Source organism: Phyllostomus hastatus, unplaced genomic scaffold (assembly GCF_019186645.2).
Source record: "Phyllostomus hastatus isolate PE091 unplaced genomic scaffold, TTU_PhHast_1.1 phas_contig_1, whole genome shotgun sequence".
In the NCBI taxonomy this organism is placed as follows: Eukaryota; Metazoa; Chordata; class Mammalia; order Chiroptera; family Phyllostomidae; genus Phyllostomus; species Phyllostomus hastatus.
In genome coordinates, this window is record NW_025333498.1 from 30,122,578 (window position 1) to 30,137,010 (window position 14,433).

General features: G+C 41.2%; 1 protein-coding gene across 6 annotated transcripts in view; it reads right to left on the reverse strand.

The window, feature by feature from the left end:
- The window catches only part of TANC1 (tetratricopeptide repeat, ankyrin repeat and coiled-coil containing 1), a 224,223-nt gene that overhangs the window by 149,634 nt on the left and 60,156 nt on the right, over positions 1 to 14,433 (reverse strand). For all 6 annotated transcript variants that reach the window (XM_045837935.1, XM_045837722.1, XM_045837884.1 and 3 more), the window contains one exon: positions 1,777 to 1,856. In XM_045837935.1, the coding sequence (XP_045693891.1) occupies positions 1,777 to 1,837 (61 nt within the window). In that variant the 5' untranslated portion in view covers positions 1,838 to 1,856. The remainder of the gene's footprint in view (positions 1 to 1,776; positions 1,857 to 14,433) is intronic.

Genomic DNA, 14,433 nt, shown 5'->3' on the forward strand with positions numbered 1-14,433 from the left:
AAAGGAAAAAGGCACATACCATACAGATGTTTTATGAGAAAGGTTCCCATTGATTTTTCAAGTTGGTTTGCATTAGTAAAAAGTCATAGTGTGGGACTTATTATAAAAAAAAGGTTTCCAAAAAAACAGTAGTTGCTCTTAAAGACCAAAGGGGGAATTGGACCCAAAAATCACATGCTCTACAACTGAAAGTTTCAAACGTAAACTATGTTCATTCTCTGGCCCATCTGAAAGGCAGGTTGCAGAAAATTATTCATATACTGTTATTTCACATGTCTGGACTAGCCATAAAGGATGGTGGGTCTGTTGTAAAACACTGGTATGAAGTGCGGAGCTTTGGCTTGGAGACCCTGGTCACTGGCTGGTAGCTTTAGCCAGACAGCTTAGGATCTAACTCTATGCTTAAAATTACAAAGCAGCAAATAAACAAAGCTCCTAAGATGAGTGTCAGGTGAGACAAAACTGAAAAAAAAAAAAAAGATTCTTTTAACTGCTTTCAGAAAATAAAGAGAAGGATACTTTGGCCATGACCCAACAGAGGGTGAATGTCCCTCTGGATAGAAATTATGTGAACTCAAAATTCTCCATAGTAACAATTCTAATTATGCAAAGCTAAGGGTTAATTTTCTAAGGTTAAGAGCTAACTATGGTGTCCTGTATCTGTCATTAAAAACTGGTTTTTTCTTTGTATCTGCTTACTTGGGCATTAATGAGAGCTTCTAATGGAATCTTAACAGAGAGTTTACAACAAAGACTGGACGTTTAAGGTAAGTTTGCCATTTTGCAGACTTGGTTTCAGGGTTAACTAATAGAGAATTTGTCTAGGTTCCAAAATCAAAAACTCTGTAAGTCTGCTTTATCTATCAGTACAAAAACAGTAGACATTAATGGTATTACCACAAGGTATTACAAGATCTCTTAAAGTAAGGAGTTAACTATAACTCAGTGATGTTTTGTTATTAAGTGTATTTGTTTATATTTTAAGAGAAATTAGAAGTGAGATGTTATTCAATATATAATAATTCAGAATATCAGCCATTCTCCGATTCTGGATTAACATGAATTTAGAGTGAAATGGCACATTTCAGGGATATTAACCCATGCTAACAGGATTTTATTGTTCAGTACAGGTAGACAATATGTAGTTTCTCTAGCAAGGGAAACAGGGTGTAATACTGAGTGGTCACCAAAATAACCTTAGGAGAGGAGTTCATCACAGGGGCTGGAATGGTGAGTCGCACTGACCACACATGTACCAGTACTCCACAGACAGAAATGAAATCCAAGCCAAATTAAGTATGTAGCTCCATCATAATGAAAACCAGAAGTTTGGCACTGAGTGAGGCTACACCTGTTAAGGGGATAATCGGATACTCAAAAGATGAGGCCTAGTCAGCCAGCAGTTGGTCAAACACATAAACTGCAATTGCGTGTGGGAAAAGGGAAAAGGCTTCCTAGAAACCACATTCCTGGACACACATGCTATCCCACAACGTCCAGAACTCGAACTTGGGATCTGAATGACCTGTTAAAATTATGAACCTTACAGGTCTGCAAGAGGGATTTGGTTCATAACCCAAACTCCATTTTCAAAGTCACTTCTACAAAATCTAGAAATGTATTTCATTCCCATAGGCACCAGTGTGCTGTCATCTAACGCCTGTCACTTCTCCGATGACCCATTCCCGGGCAGTGACATCCACTGGGCCGGAACAGGGCCCTAATGCCCTGACTCTCACCACGCCTGCCCCACCCAATTCGCTCCCGGGCACACACCTGTCTCCTTCTTGCTTCCTTTTCCTCCCTCTCGGCTCTTCTTCAGCACAGCCTTCAGCATCTTCAACACTCCTTCACTTCTAAAGACAAAAAGAAGGGAGAGAAGAGCTGGAAATTAGAATATAACTTGCATATTGACACAAGTGTTAACTTGTGTTCAAACAAACACATCATTTAAGATAATACAAGGGAACCTTGGTCTTTACATTAATTTTTATGAATAAAAATGGGGAACTAAATGCTAAAGATACGAGTGTTTTGTAACTTTTAATGAAGCGATCACAAGTTCACTAACTATAAAAGTTAAAAAAAAACAAAACCACAACAGTGCATTCTCAGCATTCCACATCTAATTAAAGTTATGAGGGTAAATCTAGGCATGTTACTGTAAGGTGTCTGGCATAGGAATGCGAGTCCTCCCAACCAAAAAAAAAAAAAAAAACATTAAGAGAGAATCAAAAAGATAATGGTTAAGAAGGAAGCTACATGGTCAAAGGCAATGTGTTTTACAGGTGCTACTGATTATATAACCACACGGATAACGTTTTGGAAGACTATCAGAAAGCAACATACCTTGTAAGCATTTGCAAAATAAACACAGTGGGAACACATTTTAAAACTGATGTCAGGGACGTGATCAAACAGCCCACACTGGAATGGGTTTTTTACTACAAAGAGTTATGACTCTTCTGGGGGGTGGGGGGCAGGAAGCAGAACAGGCCAGTGGCATTAGGGCAGAATCCTTTCAATAAACCAGCTGTAGTTTTAAACAGGGTTGTACTGAGAACGTAAAAACAACACAATGGCCCAGGCCTAAGATGAAACCTGAAACCATCCAGACAGCAAGAGACAGACAAAAGGACCATTATTTCATCATTTTGGCAGTCTCCCTCAGCTCTCTCCTCCCTGCAGTAACTGAGATGAGATGGCTAGACAACTCCAAACAGTTAACAAACCTGAGTGGGTTGTGTTACCCACTGCACCATTGTTAATGCACTAAGGAAAGGAAGGTAGAAGGCGAGCAGGTTTCTCCTGAAAGAAAAAAGAAAAAGAACGAAGGAGAGAGAGCTGGGAAGGGAGGGAGAAACTCCTACATACAGCAGTGCTTCCAAACCTGCCTAGTTTGCCTGAGAGCTTAAAAACAGCCTCTGTGGAACACTGCACACAACCTCTCAACCCCAGACCAACCACAGGTTTTGTAGGGATCACTAAGAAGCATAGAGTCCAGATGTGCTACCATTCACAGAACCCCACAACAGTAAGTACACAGGGTGATCTTTCTTATCACTTGGGCTGGGGTCTGTATGTATTTTTCCGAGCCCATTGTTTTCCTGATGAAGACACAGAGACCCTGGCAGGCCGACATGCCAGGGGTCAGGCAGCTAATTAACAGCAGGGCCAGAATCCAAACTGCAGACTCCCAGCGAGGGTCCCCCTCCTCCCTTCCAGTGGGACCCACTCTTTCCTCAAACAATGAAGAGCTTTGGGCAACACCAATCAAAAAAAATTCAACAACAAACCAATAAACCTAGATATAGTAGGAAAATAATACCTTAAGCAGAATTTGGAGAAAGCTATCCTGAAGTGTACTGGGGTTAAATCATCTTCCCAACAAGTCTTTACACATAAAAGAGGCATGGCTTCGAGCCTAATTCTCTTTTAAAATGCTACTTGAATGAACCCTAGTAAAAAGATTTGGGTTTCACCTAAAGAGCAAGCACTGAACCTGGACGAGGGCCACAGTGTGTTTCACAGGGGAACTGTGGAAACACAGATGTCTCCTGCCGGTCATGCTTACAAGAAACAATGCAAACTGTTTTGATATGAAGAACAGTAGGCAAAATTAAATAACAAATAAATAGATGCCTCATAAGCACAGACATTTTCTTCTCCAAATACACCAGTCAACCTTCAGGGTTTGTCATTTAGCAAAGATTATATAATTTTAAAAATAAAACGAAGAAAAATGTTGAAGAGTTCGTCCAAGGTCCCTTTTGAACTCTTCTGATTAATCCTGATGAATCACCCCGTTGGCGCCGCTCCACAGCCCATCCATCGTGCCACTTGAAACATACGTCCCACAGGGCAAGCACTAGGAGACACTGACTTGGGCATCTCCTCCCAGACACTCTGAATGCCTATTTTGGAGGAGCTCAGCTGTTTTTTAGGTTAGTCACATCTTCCACATCAGTGGTCTTCAGTAAAGTAAAAGAGGCCATCAGATATTTGCTGTCATGTTTGGGGGGGTTTGTTTGTTTTCGTTCCTGCTTTCCTCTATAAATAGCAAGTCAAGGGAAAGAGGTTAAATTTATAGTCAAAAGCTACTCAAACTGTGACCTGGAGAAACTAACTGATTATACCTGGGAGCAAAAGTAAGGAACCCCTGCACATGCTCACACCACAAACCAAAAGGGGGGAAAATGAGATAGTTCCCAGTGAGTGAAATCCTGAAATTAACAGACCACAGTGGAGCTACGTGAAGTCGCCAGGAGTCCCAATGATCCATGCCCCAAAAGGCATAACTGGAACTTGATTTCATCAACATACCTAAAGACAGTGCCCACCTGAAGGGGGTGAGGGGTGAAAAGAGCAACTATAGTAATAGGCTGAATATAGTCCAAAGAAGAGTATTTGACACACCTAACAATACCTACGTAATGGGTTGGCCTAAAAGTCCGTTATAGTTTTTCCATATGATGGCTCCAGTAGTGCTTAGTTGTCTTTAACCTCATTCCAAACAATTTTGTTAGACTGTATTGTCACAGCTGTCATATCAGTGTGCATTTAAAAAAAATCAAAATTGGTCAATTTTTGTGCAGCCATTTTAATATGGAAGATGGAAAAAGATATGCAACATTTTTGTCATATTATTGTTTATCATTTCAAGGAAGGTAGAAGTGCAACCTGCACTGAAACAGAAAAAGGGTTGCAGTGTGTGGAGTAGGTGCTGTGACTGATTGGACATGTCAAAAGTGGTTTGCAAAATTTCTTGGTACTACTGACGTCTTGACCAAGTAATTCTTTGCTGTACACCATCTTATGCATTGGAAGATGGTTAGCAGCACCCCTGGCCTCTGCCCACTAGAAGCCAATAGTGGGAGATAGCCAACATACTCAAAATATCCAAGTCAATAAGTTAATGGTAAAAATGAAAAATGTGTCTTTTACTTTTATGGAATAAACTAAACAAACTTTTCAGTCAACTCAACACTATAAACACACACCCACATCCAATTCTAGAAATGGATCCATAATGCTGTAGGAGCCTAGTGCTATTAAACATTGGCATCACATAACTACTTTGCCTTGTCCTGATCCTGTTCTCACTGAAAAGCGCCTCACAATTTGGCTCCTTTCTCAGCCTAACAACAGTAGGGAGTGTGATGGTCTAGTCGACCCAACACAACTGTCTGGCTTGTTGACAGATAGTCCAGGAATAAATTAATAAATGGGTGTTCTGGCTTTAAACAAAAGCTCTCGTGAGCTCTGTTAAAGAGAGCCACTTTGCCAAGTACCATCTATTGAAGAATACTTAGTTTCTGACCCCAGTTTGAATACCAAAAGGAAGACAGTGGTAAATTCATGAATGTAAATGCCACCATGATGCAGTCTTGTGAAGTCAGCCAAGCAGGCTCTCCCTGAGTGACACTTTCTGCTTGTTGTACACACACCCCTTCCCACCACAACTCTACTGTAATTTTTCCCCTAAAAAGGGTGAGCACTGCCCTGCCACAGAAATGAGTAAAATAGAAATGCCAACCAGCCTTTCTGACACAGTCATTCACACCCAACTGATTAAATGACAAGACCAACACTCTAAAAACGAACGGCCAGAAGCTATCAAGTCGCCACTTGAGGACAATACATGTGGTAAGGAAGTACTGAGGGACAAGCATTATAGGGCAAAACATAAGAAACAGTGTCCTTTTTCACTTTAAATACATTATAGACCAAAATGCACAGGTTCAACTCAAATAAATACTGGCCAAATAGAATCCCTCGATTTCTCCCCACAAACCTTAGCCCCTATATCAGCAAGTAGTACAAATATATGGTCAGATTTGAATACTTACTCTTTGAAAAACTAGAAACTTCTGCTGTCATTTCTTTAAATTATATACTTTTGAGAAAGAGGAACAACCAGCTTCTAGTTTATGGCAACTGAAATTAACAGGAGAGAATGTCCTATAATACTCATTTAAAAGAAAAACATGAGTGTATGACATTACCCTTGAAGTCACCCGAGTTCCCTTACATCATACAACATCATCAAAGTAGTTATGTGATGCCATCTAAGTTTTCCAAATGCCATAGAGTCTTCCTATAAAATCCCCAGAAGTTAATCGAATATCAAGCTTACTTTCACTTCTTGGATTTCCCCTTTAACACACAAAGTCTTTGGGGATAGGCACAAAGTTCCCGTGTTTATTACCACGTGACTGCCATGGTACATAAACTCAAGAAAAACCACTCCAGATAAAACAGTGAGACGAATTCAATACAAGACAAAATCTAGTCTACTGACAATCGCCACAGCACTTAGTATATCAATGGCCACCTTGTCTGAAATCACAGAGGAACAAAAGCATTAAAATTTTTCCTCTTCTGGAGTGTCATACTTCCTGTTTATACAATGTCAAGTTGAATCTGTGAGCTGAGGGCAGGGACTATGTTTATTCTTTAACAGACACAAACAGATGCCAGAACCAACTCCATTCTCAGTATAATTTTTTTTTGACATTTGACTAGGTTACAATGAACACAGATGAGTGGTTTCTTCCAAATCAAGCAATTAGCAAACATTTATAGGAGTTTCTATTACAAAGAACACTCCTTTATATTCTCACTCACTAGGAATGCAAGAAAGCTCAGTTAAATCCATGTGACATCAGGCAATGGGATACAAGGGAAGAAAATGCTGCATTTCATAATATGCCTTAATGTCCACACCCGAATTAATCTTAAAATCTCAAGATAATAAAATTTTATTATCTAGTTACCCTAAATAAACACACACTCTGCTCACTCCAGCAGAAGGAGCTTCTCCCATCAAACCACCCATCTGACCTCAAAGCAAAGCTGTCCCTGAAAGTGCCTCTTTTGTTTTGTCAAAATAAATCAATAAAGCCAGAGTAGAAATTTTTACAAGGGAAAACACTGGAAACTAGGATGTAAATAATTTTGAAGAAATATTTATTTCAGGGAAGAGAGAGACATCAATAACACCCTCAATTGCTCCAGCTGGGTGGCTCAGTTGGTTGGAGCATCATCCTGTCAGGGGTGTCCAACCTTTTGGCGTCCTGAGCCACACTGGAAGAAGGAAAGTTGGCCTGGGCCACACATTAAATACATTTCGACACGTAATTACACAAAAAAGTCTTGTAATATTTTAAGTAAATTTACAATTTTGTGTTGGGCCACATTCACAGCCATCCTGAGCCGCAGGTTGGACACCCATGTGTGCACAGCGAAAGCTTCCAGGTTTGTCTCCTGGTCATGGCACACGCCTAGGTTACAGGTTCAATCCCCAGTCAGGGCGCCCACAGGAGTCAAACGAATGATATATCTCTCTCATTAATGTTTCTATGTTTCTCTCTCTCTCTCTCTCTCTCTCTCTCTCTCTCTCTAAAATCCCCACTTCCTCTCTCTCTAAAAATCAATAAATGTATGCTCAGGTGAGGATTTTTTTTTTAATCTTCAGTTTTACAAACTCAAAATTTTTTCTCCACATAGTAAGGTATAAGACTCATCTAAATAATTATGTCTTCTGATGACTGACTGCCTTTAGAACTTTTCTTTGCATTAGCCACCTTTAGTGTGTACCAGAATAAGGGAAGTAGGTGGTGGCAGTGGGGGTTTGGAGCTGCCTAGAAGATAAATAATACAAAACAGAGTAAATAAGAGAAAACAAAGTAGAACAGAGACCACATAAGGGGGAAAAAAAGGAGGGGGGAGTTGCCAGAGCAGCCGCCGGCCATTTTCTGGAAATTCACAGGAAAATGCATTATAGAAGCTTCCTGAAAGCAAGAGCCATGTCTCAACATTCTTTCAGAGATCCTATGAGGCTGGGAAAAACCAACCCTTGGTGAATACTTGAAATTCCAGGAGGTTTCTCTCATATTTTTTTTCCTATGGTAGAAGAAGTCTAGGAATCAAGAGACCTAGTCCTATAGCCCTGGTGTCAGCACGGTGACAGGGAACCAGTCCCTGAACATCTCTAAGACTCAGATGCCTCATCCAGAAAAGCTGCGAGAGAAGAGTGTGGACTATTGACCAAGCAGCCAGAACGCAATCACGATAACAAGGAAAGAACAGGCCTTCAGTTTTGCTTCACTTGCATGGCTGGGAAACAGGGCATCTTTCACTCCCTAAGAGACAAGGCCCAACCTTCAGGTCTTCTTCGTTCAAACCCGTTCCACAAATTGTGCCTCTGATTCCACTGTTCTTTGTAAGTCCGGTTGGTCTTGAGCAAAACGACTTTGGATCTGAGTATGAGTTATTAAAAGCACAGTAAATTTATAGTCACTAGTGATGTAAATTGAAGTGTTCTGGGCAGGAAGTCTGAACTCAAATGTTTAACTTCTGATGTATGAAATGAAGTGGAAACTTCCTATTAAAATCACTTTCAACCTACATTTAAAATATTCAGTAGGAAGATATATAAATTCTTTCAGAAAAAGTGTTTTAGAAAAATCTGACTTCCCTAAACTGGTATTTCAAGTTGCTGAAAAATGATTATATACAAGCTTGTTTAGAGAAGTTCTCATTTTGAATACTACTTAACAAAAAGGAAATTTCACTTTTGGAGGAAATTATGAAGAAGGTATTTGTTTCTGGCTATAAAAGCCATTTTTGTATATTGTGAAGGGATTTGGTAGTACTACTTTTTTTTTAAGGTTTATTTTTAAAGAGAGGGGATGGGAGGGAGAAAGGGATGTAACACTGATGTGCAGGAGAATCATCAGTTGGTTGCCTCTCACATGCCCCCCAACAAGGACGAACCCGAAACCCAGGCATGTGCCCTGACTGGAAACCAAGCCAGGGACCTTTTGCTTTGCAGGAGGATGCCCAACCCACTGAGCCACACAGGTCAGGACTTAGCAGTCCAAATTTTAATACTATCTTCTCCAGAAAGCCTTCATAGTCCATGGTAGTTAAAAGGTGTCTTTAAAACCTTACTCCATTCTGTACTGATACATGGTTATCAATTAAAAAATCACAACAAAAAAATGTTGAACTCTGCAAATCCCCATGGCACTCAGCAATGTACCTTATAAGGTACAACAAACACTAAAAAAATCTTACAAAATGAGTGAGGAGCAGGGTTGTATGGAAAGGAAATCAAAACCAATGGCAAGTCTCTCCTACAACAGGTTGGAATTAACAATTTAAGAATTCTTCTGGTACCAAGTACTAATTTTCAAGTTTATGGTCAAAGTTATGTGGCTTATGCATGATGAACAGCACAACGAATCCAAGCTGAACAGGAAGACAGTGAGGCCTTGCGGAGGTACGACAGCCAGAGAGAACAGGGATGGTATCACAAAGAGATCAAAGAGCAAACAAAGCCAGACTACGTGAACTGGAAAGTCTCGTCCTTTTAAATCGACTTGAAAATTTTAGATGGGGAACAATTCTGGACAATGACGAAGTCTGCACAATGGCTAATACCCGAGTTTGCTGCAGTAGAGTGTCCTCAAGTGAGGGTTGTTGGAAGCAAAGAAGTGAAGGAACTTGATTCTTCACTGGGGAAGGTAATGCAGGAGGCAGGATTTGGGTTATCAGCCACTATCCTAATAACTAGTGTTTATTAAATGTCAGATGAGATGAAGAGTGTTATATACATATATAATCTAATTTTATCCTAAAAATCTCATCTATGAAATAGTTTACTCCTTTCTTCTCATAGATTAAAAAAAAGTTTAGAGATTAACAACTTCCCCAAAGTCACACAATGAGCAACGGTGGCACTGGAACTTGAACCCAGAGCTGACCTGAAAGCTCAGGCACTGAGCTGCCACCTCCAAAATCCTCAATGAACTTGGGGGAGGCAGGATAGAGAGATAACCGGGAGAGCACAAAAGACAAGCCTCCCAGACAGGGTGGCTTTTGCAAGGGGGTGACAGTGTAGTGGGTATGGACCCAATCAAGAAAATCTGAGAGAAGGCCAAGCCAACATCCACTCTAAGCCCTGGGCACCATATGGTCAAAAGCTCATGGAGAACCAACCACCTAGGGTCTGAAGATGAACCCCTGTCTTTGAAGTGGTCCTATCCTCTCCCACACAGCTCTGCGGAGGGCAGGACGAGGGTCACAGAGTGCTCCCTGGTGTAAGGTTTACAGCAACTGGAGACCCAAGTCCCAATCCTCATTATGGCTTATAGCTCCATAACAACCACACCTGATTATATTCTCTTCTCTTTTCCCTTCTCCTTCCTGCTAAGTTTTCTGCTTGTTTCACACAACCTAGCTATGATCTTTAACTTACACTAACTACCTTCTTGACCTGTAAGAGTTACGACTTCCCAAACAGAGGTATGAGGCTTTAGGTAAACAAAATGACTGGGCAAGTGGCTTTGCCGTCCATGGACTCCACTAATGGAAACACCACTCCCTTTCCTGCTTGACTGGACAATTCCAGATCTTTCCCTTGGGTGTTATAATTTTAAGGAGAAAACTTTATTTCTTGTTCACGAGACCACTGTAATCACAGCAGCCCACTGGAGGAGTCTATGGCATGGGTGACAGGCCTTTAGTCTGTAAGGAGGAGAAACCTTGAGGATGTGTCAGAAAGTCCATTTTTCAAAAAGTGTTAAAAGGCATTCAATCAATCAATGCCAGTGGAATGAAGTCTGGTATTATAAATCTAAAGAAATTAAATTTTTAAAATTGCACTACATCTGGCCTCAAAGTGAAAAAGGTCAGACAACTTCAAAGATGCCCGCTGAAAGGCAGCTATTCATTACAGAAAGATCTCTTGCTTATGGAGCTGACAGATGGAGCGTTCTTAGAGCCCCGGAATATAAGACATCAACACCCCTCCTCCACTTCTGTCAGTGACTTGCTATGATGCTCTGAACAAGGTTATAACCTCTCTAGGCCCTAATTTCACTAGGATGGGAATACTCATGTATTTTTTTTATAACTCCCCCAGATGATTCTAATGTATGGCCAGCATCACTTACCACTAACTATATTCCAGGCCCTACTCTACGCACCTAGTCATTTAATCCTCACATCCACCCTACACAGAAGGCACTATAAATACCTCCAGACTACAAAGGCACAGAGAGGCTAGAGGCATGCCCAGCATTACACAGCGCGTAAGGACAGAGCCAGGGTGCCCATCCAGGCAGTCTGATCCAGAGCCTGACCATGCAATCTCTATCCTCTGCCTCCATTTTTGGATAAAAATGGAAGAGACTAGCTCCCAGGGTGCTGATGAAGTGGTCACACACAGACAAAACCTCCAGGTAGGAAAAGAAGAAATCATCTTTGGACATACCCCTCTACCCCTGGAGCAGCATCTCATGCCTCAAAACTATCCTTAAAAAGAGAATGTACTTCGAGAGACACCAGTTCCTTAAGTTCTGCTAGGCATCCAACTTATTAGAGTTATTTCAAACTACATTGCTCTGTGTGACCTGGAGGCATCAGGTGACAAAATACACTCTAACATGTGCAAGATCTTCACGAACTCACGGGGGGGGGGGGGGGGATCATTGGGGCAGAGATCACTGTCTCACATGCACAATGCTCCCCTGTTCCTCATGGTTACCCAGAAGGTAAGAACTATGTTATTCAACAGGGGCTCAAAAAACCACCCATTTCTTACTATGTGAATTGCATGAAGCTGGTGAAAAGGCAGAGAATGGCCCAGTGCCTGAACTTTCTTTCTCTGGGCAGTTGCACACAGCCCAATAGATGTAATCAAGTTTTAACCCCGAACACCAAGTACTACATATAAACGAGGGTACGCCTGCAGTGCAGAGCTTAATCGAAGCCATACAAGCATCACCTCTCCCCACAGCTAAAGCAAACAACGCATGCATCACTGTGCTTTTACCTGAAATTGTAAGGGACACAGTCCTCAGTCACACACAGCCGGCTGCAGGAAGCAGGCCTGACAGGGACTGCCACAGGGGCCTTGAGAAAGGTCACAGGAGAACGGACAATGACTTTAGTTTTTAATTCCCTCTAATAGCCCCACATGGGGAATACCAGAGCTCCAGATGATAAAAGTCAAAGACAAGTCATGCCAGGAAACAAAAGCCAAATATGTTGAGACACTTTTTTGTAGTTGTTAACAAAACCAGTCTCAAAACAAGATGAAAAAGACACAAGGGTGCCACCTAAGGCAAGAGTTTTCAACCTTTCAAGTGACATGAACTGCTTCAGCAATCTAGACCCTCTAATCAGAATGCTTAGAAATTACTTTAACATTGAAAACATGACTACCTCCCCCTCAAAAAAAACCCAATTATATTGAAACACAGATATCAAAATACTACTTAGAAACAAATCTGTGATAACAGTAATGTATGCTTCTTAATGCATAAAATACAAGATACAGCTGCAGGTCTAATAGCTCTGGTAGTTTCTAAGCGGTGACAGGAGTGATAGTTTAAACTATCTCCAAGAATGTGATACAAAAATCTGTAATTTCTATGTGCCAAACCCACAGGCGCTACTGGGAGTAAGTACATGGATTGGTGCCTACTTTCATGATTGAAGGAAAAGCCACAGTTTGGTTAGAAGTTAGTGAAAATGAAGATGTAAAATTTTTTCCACCCATCCAAATTCACAGAACCCCTGAAGTCTGTTCAGTGACCCCAAGGGTGAGGGCCCCCGACCCAGGCTATCAGAGTCAGACTGAATGGAACAATTACTCAGACTCGCCGAGAGCTCTGCTAATAGCTCAGGTGCCTCTAGAGAAACAGAAGCTCAGCTTTATCCCTCTCACAGAACCACTGAAATTCTGAACATTAAACAGTAATTTGCTGATTGGCAAACATCAGCAGGACTGGGTATTTCACATATGTCCCACTCCTAGCAACCCCATGCCAAGTCCTATGATTAGTCTTCAGAGGAGTCTGTAAAAGTTCTGTTTAACAAGAAAGTCCATCACTGCCAAATTACAAACTCACCCACAATAATGGGCCTGGCATTGAAGGAGAAACACCTGGGAAATTTTTCAGTGAGACAATATGCAAAAACAGGAAAGCCAGGTTAAATATTTTGGAGTGGTAATATTTTATATTGGTTTTGTTGCTTTCTTGGATGCTCTCCTTACCTTTTTAAAAAGCATTTAAGATACAGCAATTAATTGGATCAGACCTCTAGCAAAGGTGGTACTCCAGGCGTGGCTTCCCCTGCCCCCAGCACCTCTCATACCCTTCCTTTCCCAGCTGCGTGCCCTAAATCAGGGGTGCCCTGACTTATAAATATAATTCAGGGTCCAAAATACATGAACTTGCACTGGGCCACTGCCAATTTCTCATGGGTCCCGGGTAACTGAGATGGTTTTTGTTTTCATGGTTAGGACCTACAACAACAGCTGCGAGGGCGTAAGACTTTTCCTAGACTCATAAAATTACCTAAGTCTGGCTCGCAGTTTCAGCTGTGACAGCAGCCAAATTTCCCAGAAAGATGCAAGCCTGTGTAGTTCTAAGAGAGCTGAGGTGGTAGCTCTTGTATACTAAACTGAAGGCATCCAAACCCCACCCAACACCAAAAAAATACATGTCAACTAAAGTTTGAATTACAGACTACTTCCTATGCATCAGGATGACAAATGTCATTTTTATGAGTCCCAGAGAATTTTAATCAAACCTATGACATTCAAGCTTTAGACACAGTTATGTGACATGCCCTGTATGAATACCAGGTGTCTTGTTCTATAAAACCCAGTGAAAGGTTCAATGAAAGTCCTCAGTAACTCCACGGTGAAACCTTTGATCATGGATTCTGTCACCAGTTCTCTGAACACAGAAAGACAGAATGAAACACAGCTCAGAGCTAAGAAACAAAATTGGCATCGTGATGTGTAGCAGGAACCACACAGGCGTGCCCGTGCACACTCAGCTCGCTGTTCTTCCAGTCGGGGGTGGCGGGGGTGAGTTTCAGAAACTACAGTCTCCAAACTGAGAAGTTTCCTTTACATGTACGTGTAGCACAGTTACAGAGTTACTTCCTACATGTAAGTGTGTGGTCCAAATGTCTCCCGTTAAGGAAAAGCAGCCCGATTAAAACCCAGTGGGAAATAGGAACACATGTTTCTTCAATGTCTTTAAATCACAGACAGTGGATGTGAAACTATTCTAGATATAATGAAGATGTTGCACAGATGTATCAAGTTTTCATGGTGTCAGTATAACATCTTTCTGGTGCAATAAAATATGTGAGTCTGCAACAAAGCTGGATATAAAATAATTTTTTAAATATCTGGTCCTTGCTTTTATGCACTCAACTTCCCAAACAAATATCCTTCTGCCTTGTCACAAACCTAATGAAGCCCATATTTCAGTGTCCTGACAATTCACTGAAAACCACAAAGATGTGTCATCTCCAACTCAGAGTTATGTTATGACTTCTGATAATTACCTCCTCTTAATAATACTGTAAGTCTACTACAAATAGAAGACCTAAATTTACTCC